The sequence below is a fragment of the Channa argus genome, chromosome 7 (assembly GCF_033026475.1).
Source record: "Channa argus isolate prfri chromosome 7, Channa argus male v1.0, whole genome shotgun sequence".
Taxonomy (NCBI): domain Eukaryota; kingdom Metazoa; phylum Chordata; class Actinopteri; order Anabantiformes; family Channidae; genus Channa; species Channa argus.
This window is the reverse complement of record NC_090203.1, coordinates 657,353-666,281: the sequence shown is the minus strand read 5'-3', so window position 1 is coordinate 666,281 and position 8,929 is coordinate 657,353. Positions and strand designations below refer to the sequence as shown.

The 8,929-nt window shown below is 38.5% G+C and overlaps 2 protein-coding genes across 3 annotated transcripts in view; one reads left to right on the top strand and one right to left on the bottom strand.

Moving 5' to 3' along the window:
• Positions 1 to 466: 466 nt before the first annotated feature.
• On the bottom strand, positions 467 to 5,980 carry LOC137130178 (uncharacterized). The gene is made up of 6 exons (XM_067509997.1): positions 5,762 to 5,980; positions 4,972 to 5,346; positions 4,100 to 4,369; positions 3,517 to 3,610; positions 2,951 to 3,028; positions 467 to 1,530 (listed from the first exon to the last, which is right to left on the bottom strand). Exons 1-6 carry the CDS (start codon positions 5,811 to 5,813, stop codon positions 1,431 to 1,433), a joined length of 969 nt encoding a protein of 322 aa, XP_067366098.1. The 5' UTR covers positions 5,814 to 5,980; the 3' UTR covers positions 467 to 1,430.
• Positions 5,981 to 8,387: 2,407 nt separating this feature from the next.
• tg (thyroglobulin) overlaps positions 8,388 to 8,929 on the top strand; it is a 28,023-nt gene continuing 27,481 nt past the window's right edge. For both annotated transcript variants that reach the window (XM_067511427.1, XM_067511426.1), the window contains exon 1: positions 8,388 to 8,515. In XM_067511427.1, the coding sequence (XP_067367528.1) occupies positions 8,446 to 8,515 (70 nt within the window). In that variant the 5' untranslated portion in view covers positions 8,388 to 8,445. The remainder of the gene's footprint in view (positions 8,516 to 8,929) is intronic.

Genomic DNA, 8,929 nt, shown 5'->3' with positions numbered 1-8,929 from the left:
GGTTAGATTCACATTCTGTTGCTGAGTAATGACACAGGTTTTTATGTTTCTGAAGTCCCGTGAATTTTTAACATCTTTTTGAGGCGTTTTCATCATTTTGGAACACCTGACCCAGTAGCCAGTAGGCCTCTTCAGCAACTTGAAATCGTTGGTGGTCAGCTGCATAGAGGGTCCAAAGGTCGGAGGTGTTGTGAATCAAACCAACTGAAGGGTTCATGAACCTCTTCCTGCCAGCTAGACAGTTCAGCAGCTAAAATTCAAATCAGCCTCCAAGCACAAACGGTGTGCGGTTCCTTTTTTTACATTAATACCTTTTAGAAATTCATTATTGTAAACTTTTAAGCCCAGAAATCAAAGTAGACTACAAGTAAAAACACATACAACTAACAGTTGTTCTTCATCTATGGCATGTTATTTTCTTAAATGTTTCAAGGTGAAAAGGGTTTTATTCTCTTTATGTCATCACATAAAGGAATATAAATGGTTAATGATGGACCAGCAAATGTAAGTCTTTTTTTTTTTTTACTGTAATGCACTCATATTTTACATTTACAGAAATAAATGAAATACATCATAGAGAACACTGGAAACCTGAGGGGAATGTTTTGATGATTTTTTTCTTAATAGTGTCACTTAGACAATCCAGATTTGTAGTGACATTGATTAGTGTTCAGGATGAAGCAAAGTTTATCTATAAGAGAAAAAAGCGCTTGTAATATATTTTGTGCTTACTCTTCTGGTCTGTGCCTTTAATTCAAAAGAAGTATCCATTTCTTTTAAAAATTCTGTTTCATACCTGTGATTTATTCATTTAATAAATAAATTTTCAAGAAAACTTTGTTTTTACTCATGTTTTTATTTCACACAGTTCATTACAAATCAGTATTAACAGTTCCAAAATTAAGTTGTTAATAAATTGAAGAAAGTTTCTCCCACTGAGGCTGTAACTTTGTTGGATATTTCAGCTCAGTTATTAAAAATATGTTCAGTTTGACATAACATGGCTAAGGTACACAATTACCAAATTAACGTGGTAAGGAAGTATTACTCTAAAAGTAGAACATTCCTACTCCAAAAGTATGTTTTACAGCATGTACATTCAGCCCAAAACCAGAAGGACTGATTGAAAAAAAGTATTTACACACTGTTGAAAAGAAGTTTAATGACTCGTGACTCTTAATGTGTCATTCTGAATAATCCGAGTGAATTCTAACAATTTACTATAAAAAAAATCATCCACAGTAATTTATTTTCTTATGTTCACTAGCTTGTGCCTTTAGTTACATGTATAGCACATAGTTTCTTGCCACCTCTGCTAGTGACTACGCTCTACCAGACTGTAATGGCCATTTAATCCTCCATTTTAATTGGCGTCTTTAAATGAGGGGAACACCGCCCCCACGTCAGCCCGCGTGGCCACGGTATTGCACTCAGTATGAAGAGAGGAGACGCAGGTGATCAAATCGAACGACTGACTGAAAACGAGCAGCGGAGTTCACGTGTTCGTGCTCCTTTTGTAGTTTGGCTAATCTTTGTCAAAAAAGAGACAAAAAGTGAGACAGTGGTAAGTGGAGCAGATAAAACGATTGAGTAGAATATAAATAGCATGAGCTAAATGCTCCTAGTGTAGCTGGATTAGTTGTGAAGAGACAGTGAATAACAGAACTTTCCCAGTTTGTTCACGTTGACATTTAACATGAGCTAACTTTGCTAACTTGGCTAACTAACTAAGTCAGCAGCTCTGCTGGAGCCCACGGCCTCTATAATCGCCACTAAATATTGTGAGTCATTTATGAGGTTTGCTACACTGCCACACAATATAAATAGGACTGTTAGGGATATTAAAAAGAGTTATCTTCTTTTGTGAATAAGCTGCTGGTGATTCCTTGCATTAATAATTTAGTCAGTATGTACGTACATGCTTGAAAAACGTGTTTTTAGAGACCATATGTGTTGTTTGACCATTGCCTGCTTTATCAAACCATCTACAGCATTTCATAAGAAAAGCTGTCAATGCAGTAAAAGTACAATGTTTTGCTGTGAAATGTGGTAAATAGAACAGAGTCGCGTAAAAATATTTTAGTTTCGATACTTTGTTTCGTTAAAAACAAACCCGCCCAAAATATTGTCATGTCATTGTGCAAATATTCATCCATTCAGTATCTTTAACCACTTGTTCTTTTCAGGGTCATGGGGGTCTGGAGCCTATCCCAGCTCTCATCTGGTGAGTCCACCCTGTCTCTCTGGGCCAACACAGAGAGACAAACACCCACAGACAGACAACCATTCACACTCACATTCACACCTACAGGCTATGTAGAGTCCGTTGCACAAATATTTCTTCTTAAATATGAAATGACACACAAAACTGTAGATATAGAATAGGATTCCAATTTGAACTACATACTTCCTTAATGTCTAAAGCACATCACATTTGTTTAGGAAAAATATGATATGAGAGTTGTGGTGTCTCAAAGAACAAAACAAGCACTTAATGAAAAAAGACTATTATTATTATTGTTACAGCAGATAGGTTATAGGTGATGTTGGTGGTAGGAGGTGGTCTGGACATCATAGCTCGTAAACATAAAGTTAGAAGAGCCGATAACTAGACCCAGCTATTGCACAGTCCAGTTATTATTATTAAGAGATTTTTATCAAATAAATGATGCAGAGAGATGAGGCCATATTACCCAGACATGTGTAACAGACATAATGCACTTCAGAAAGATCTGTTTAAATCTTTCTCTCAGCTGCATATATTTAGTGGCCTGACCCATATATTGTCCATCTTGGTGATGCTACAGTGGCTGTTAGGAGTGACTTGATTTGTCAGTATAATGCAAACAATATGTGCTTCTCCATTGTCCAAACAGCATCATTATTTATTTAGATTTACTTGATTTGTCGGTAGCCACTAAGTTACAAAACCGCTGTTGAAAAAACTCACATCGACGGACACACCTGCATTTTTACAGGTGTGTCTGCTCTCAGCTCCTCCCCTGCAACAGTCCTGCAAGCGCATGTTCTGTACAGAGGGGAAGAATAGTCAGAGCTGCAAACAAAGTCATGGCTTTTAAATGATCTGACATTTTATTGTCACTTTCTTGGAAAAGCTGTGTCATTGCACTGGAGAAAAGGTAAAATATGAAAAGCTGTTTATTTTTTTAGGTCAAAATTAGTCTTGGAAATCTGTATGATTCAGTCAAACAGTACTGTGGAAGGCAGTAAAGATGGAGTCCAAGTACAGTGCTAATTCAAAATCCGGTCTCAGCTTCAGGATTCCCTCCTGAAGCTTTGCACCTCTTTATACGTTTCATCTGATCCAAACAGCTGCTTACAATAATTATGTCATGTTTAGGAATTATAATTAATACTAAATGTGTTCCTCCTGCTTTGCAGGAAACTGTGAACATAAATAAAGTAAAACTTGCAGTTGTTGGATTATATGAACTAGCCAGTGCATCAGTGTTGGTGTGTAGCCTAATAAACAGGTAACTTCTGGGTGTAAATTACCTTTTGATGACGATGAAAACCACTATGACAATAAGGACGGTGTGCACACTGAGTAGAATCAGATGGACAGTCATGGGAGTGTTGATACTGGTCCCTGTAAAGAAAGTTAAGAGAAACTGAGTCTGACAATGTACAAGCAGCATGAAGAGAAGACATCCCAATGTTCTTACACTAATATTATCATTTTTTTTGACAATACCTTTATATCTTAAGTAGACATCCTTGCATACATATAAGGGGAAGACATGCATACAGGTGTCAATTACAAAACTTGAATATTAGTCTGGCAATAAAACTCCCTTAGAACCTGAAGCACTAAAGCCACCATTTGTTAGTTAAATAAAATCCTTTTGGGCTCTATAGCAAAAGACCCTTAAGGGGTTGCTGATCTTAACTGTTCTTTGAAGCTGTCTCCTCCTTGTGACCCCTTAACCAAGTCCTCCTCATCTGAATACAGTACTCTGGAATACTGTTCATCAGTGGTTCCAAGCACTTGTCTTCAGGGACCCCCTGCTTGTTTTCCATCTAAATGCTTATTTTTCTACAAAAGGTCAATTACAAAGAGCAAATTGATGAAACAAACCTTCCTCTGTGCTGTCCACAAACAGGCTGCATGGCTGGGAAGGTGCAACAACTTTGGTCTTCAAAGCACAGGTGTAGTTCCCATAATCCTTTGCAGTCAGAGGGCCGAGCCTAAGGTCAGGGCCAGACTCTAAGAGGGCGTGGCCATCTCTGAACCAGGTGACCTCCAGTTGGTGGAAAGTGCAGGGTGCAGCGCAGTGCAGAGTGACTGTTTGACGTTCTCTCACTTTTGTCCCAGCAGTGCAGTTGTTTATCCTCATTTGGGTGCTGTCTAAAAGTAAAAAATAGTTATCATTGTTTTGAATATTTAAATTCTGAATTGTGATATGATGATTACATTGAAAGTATGAGTATTTTGAAGCGCAACAAGCTAATATTTTAATTAACTCGTCAGAGGCCTTTTCCAGTAAATAGACCTGCAGCTGTTAGAAACAAGGCTGTGCCATCAAGGATCCAGCAGACCAATGTGAAACCTCTGAACGTTTGGATTCTTATTGTGGACAAAAACGTTTTCTTAGAGTCACATCATGGCTAGATTGAATGTTACAGGAGCAGAGCACAAACTGTGGAAACTGGATCATTTTTATCCAAAGATCAGCATCAGACACAGTGACCACAGCATCAGAAGATCAGTGCATCAAACTTTGTTCACTGAGACAGAAAAGCTGCTTCATCACAGAGACTGTATTTGATAAGTAAAGAAGCAAAATTCAGTCAGTTGTGTCATAAGAGGACTGTGTAGTAGTTGTCTCAGGACAATGACTATTGTCTGACAGCTCCCCCCAGGCTGCATAGTTCCCTTTCTTTAGAAGTGGTTTTAGAGACTCAAGTGTTCTGCTGGAAACTTGAGGCACAGCCATATATGGCCCTCACCAACAACTGTGACATTGACTCCTGACTGCTCAGTAAAATGACCGGCAGTATGATTCATTTCCATTCTGAAGCGAAGAGTTGCTTCATCTTCCTTCTGTAAATCTCTGATCTGTAAAGTGCAGTTTCCCTTCAGGTCTCCCAGGTATTCGTAACGAGGGTTGTTGTTCTGTGACTGACTGTCGTACACAGATGGAACTGGGCTCTGACAGATTCGATGGTTCTGGCACCAGCGGACTTTGATGAGCTGCAGTAAAAGGTGTCTTCCTGTTGAATCTGTGATGAACCCGATTGGTTTGAAGGTGCAGGGGAGGATGACGGTCGATCCTTTTACAGCACAGACAGGATCTGGATACTGAACACTTTGTCCCACAACACCTTAAAAAACACAACACTGTGATGACTGCTGACTTTGAATCATTTTAGTATTTTTTATTTTTAGGTGCTACAGCTGCTTCAATAATATTAAAAATACTGAATGATTAGTGTATTGAGTGAAACATTAAACTATTAACATTTTAGTTTTATTTGTTTTAAAAAGCAAAAACAAAATCAGCCTGTTAAATGCTAATTAGTTATAATAACTGACATTCACTGATACTACTGATGCACCAAAGGTCAGATATTTTAATCACCACTTAGAAATTAAACACGTCTGCATTGAGATATGATCCGGTAGGTTCCAATTGTATAGGACCTGGTGCCATGTTGGCACCGGGTTTCAGTACCCAGCCGTAGTTGCAGCCATAATTAATGTTTGCTCTCGTTTAAAAGACCAACAACTCAGTCTTACCTGCCAGCAGTAACAAAAAGCCACAAGGAGTCTTTGTATCCCAAACTGTCATCCTTCTCGTTTTAAGAGGTTTTTTTGTTTTTTTTTGTTTTGTTTTTTTTTTTTTGGTAAAACATTTGATCAAACTGCAGCAGTGGTGAGAACTTTCAAAGTATTTTTCACTTCCCCTTTGGTTTTTGAAGAAGTCTTTCCATCTGCTGTAAAGTTTCTAAACTCAATGTGTGTCAACATTTCCTGTCATGACACAATATTGTCTGCAACTGTCAGTGTCATGTTACACCCAACCACAGAATCATAATCATTGTGTCTTGGATACACTCAGACCACAACAAGTCCTCATATTACAAAATAGAATCTTCAATTTGTATCAGACAGGATGAAAACCTCACTCAGTTAGGAGAAGCATCAGTCAGAGAGCCAGCCCCCCTTCCAACACCACCCGAGACTCTTATGCAAAAGATCCTTCACGTCACAACACGTTCGATTAGAAGTTCTTCCAACTTCTGCTACTCCATACTTTCACTAACTCTTTTCCAACCTTCTCCTCGTTAGCAACACTTTAATGGACAAACACCACATCCTGTTTTCCTCCTATTGCTCGTACTCTCTGCCAAACTACTGTCTTCCAGATAGTTACTGGGAACTGTTTAATCCTGTGTTATCACTGACACACACACAGACTTCCTGTCTCCAATAAACAACCTACAAGCATACTACAAGTACTCCTTCATTCCTACATGTAATACAACTTATATATTAGAATTATTAATTATAATGACCCTGTTATGTTATATTATACATTAACATATTAAAGTAATCTCCTACTGCCACAGTCCCTCCTCCCATCGTCGACAAGAGTAGGCAACACTTCATAGCAAATAAGCAAACAGAAACTTTACAATGTACTTGTAAGCCAAATTAATTAGTAGTTAAATAGACTCAACAAATGTCATGTTTATTTATAACAGACGATTGTAAAAACAAATGAAAACAAATCACCTTATGAAAAGTCAAAATAGATGACTCGCTTGTCGTACAACAATCTCCTTTTATTCACTTTCTTTCACTGGGAGCACAGAGATGGAAAAACCCCAATGGTGTCAATTGTGGGGAAAAACGTCTCCATGGATTCTGTGTGAATAATCACTACTCATGGCTCGCAGTGAACGTGATTTCAAAACAAAACAGACTTAAGATGCTCAGACCTAACCAAAAATCTGTATTCCCAGATTTCGTGACTGATTGGGCGACCAGCTCCCTCTGAGGGTCGGACTCTTCCTCGTCGTCTTCTGGAGCCTCATCAGTGTAGTTAATGGATTTTATCTACTCACAGGTCTCAGTTGTTATCCTGAGTAACACAGCCTCAACATCATATCTAACTTAACTCATCTGGAATTCTATGTGATTGATCATTTAAATCAAGATACAGTCTTTGGTCATTTAACAAAACTGGTTTCTCATAGTCTGGTAGAATCAAATCTGGTGCGACAATGTCTCAATAGTTTCAACACCCTCTACTTTATCTATGTCTCTCAATGGATGAACAACTGTGGAATGTTCACAGTATCCAGTAAATTTACACCTTACCAGGTCACACACTAGATAAACTTACATATAACTCACTTCCAGTATGGCTTTGACCAGTGCAAGGGCAGGTTCTCCTCAGTTGTCCCACCCTATATTCAGCCGAAACTATTTGATCTTAATTTCTCTCTCCTTTTTTAAACAAAAGAGAGAGATGTTATCTGGAGGCATTTTTACAGACAGAAGAAAAGGAATATTTTAAGATGGTGAAGTCAGAGAGAAGTTTAAAAGCATTGCATGTTTACACCCTAAACTAAAGCCATTGGCAGCAAGTGGATCATTGGTGAAGTTGCCCTTTAATTGATGTTCTTACTAACTGGATAACATTTTTACTTTAAGCCTGTGAATCATTCAGTGATGGTTTTCACACGCGGTGGAGCAGTTGTTGCTCAGCTACAGGTCAAAGACTAATTAACATGTTGGGTGCTCCCCACACATTTAAACCAATGACTTTCTGTTCCCCTTATCAGCATCCTCTCACAAATTTCATATGTTGCTATTGTTTGTTTTCTCGCCAAAACTCAGAGAAAGGTTCTGAAACACATTGTTTGGCCATGATTTAATTACAGAGGAGCACCGTGAAGATTTTATTCCTTCCCCACCTCCTTCATGTCCGTCATGTTCATTCCATCTAAATTGGGCTTTAGTCTGATTTATTTTAGTCATCATCTGTTGACTATCGCTAGTTACACTTTGCTCTTTAGTATTAAGGAGGAGAATCAAACTACACGTAGTCGTGTGACAATGGTAAAATGTGGTTCAACAAACCTCATAAATAAATTTTTTGTCAATATGAAATCTGCACAGTTTCTACCTGGCCTCAGGTAAAACCGTGGCAGTAAGAGTAACAGATGTCCCAGTGAATACTGAACCTCTTCATCTGTATTTCAAAGACCTTCTCATCCAGACGATAGGCTTCACAGCTCGCTGCTTATCTCCTGGGTTGTACTCGAGGACTCTTGATCTCTCCATGATGGGCAAAGAAGAGGAGGAAGAGGAGGGATGAAGGTGTGTTAGGTGGTTGGTCCTCTTCATGGTGACTCAGCAGCTCTGCAGGTTTATAAAGATGCTGGGATGCTCAGTCCATCAGCGCAGAGACAATGGCCCGGCTGCTCTATGTCACCTGCATCCTGGTCTGCTCCCTGGAGCTGCTGCAGGGCAAAGCCTCAGGTAAACCCACCTGAACCTACCTACCTGTACGTCTTTATCTTCTCCTGTTACTTTTTCTTTTCTTTAGTTGGTCTCTCACCACTGTTTAACTTCTCTGTTGCCTGTAGCTCTCAGCCTCAAACTAACTGGTTCATTTAAATACTTTGGTTAACGCTGCTGCTACAATGTAGAAAAGTTGATCTCAAAAATGAACTAAACGAATCATAATTAGTTCATTGTAGTACAGCTGTACGATCTGCAGAAAATCAGTTGTTTTTTGTTTTTTTTTCTCAAAAGCAAAATGCCAAACACTGAATAGTTTAGCTCATAAATTATTTTTTTTTTGGTTTGAAATACCAAAATTTTCCTTTTCCTGAGTAATGTTTTATTTTACACTATCTAAAAATACATGTGTATATAACCTATGGTCTAAGT

Bases quoted from the DNA above. Each gene is read 5' to 3' on its own strand.
- LOC137130178 (XM_067509997.1), bottom strand. From the start codon at position 5,813: ATGACAGTTTGGGATACAAAGACTCCTTGTGGCTTTTTGTTACTGCTG. The intron at 4,370-4,971 runs GTGAGGGCCATA...TTTTACTTTTAG, and splicing joins AGTCAATGTCACAGTTGTTG to ACAGCACCCAAATGAGGATA. The intron at 3,611-4,099 runs GTTTGTTTCATC...CTTTCTTTACAG, and splicing joins TGTGGACAGCACAGAGGAAG to GGACCAGTATCAACACTCCC.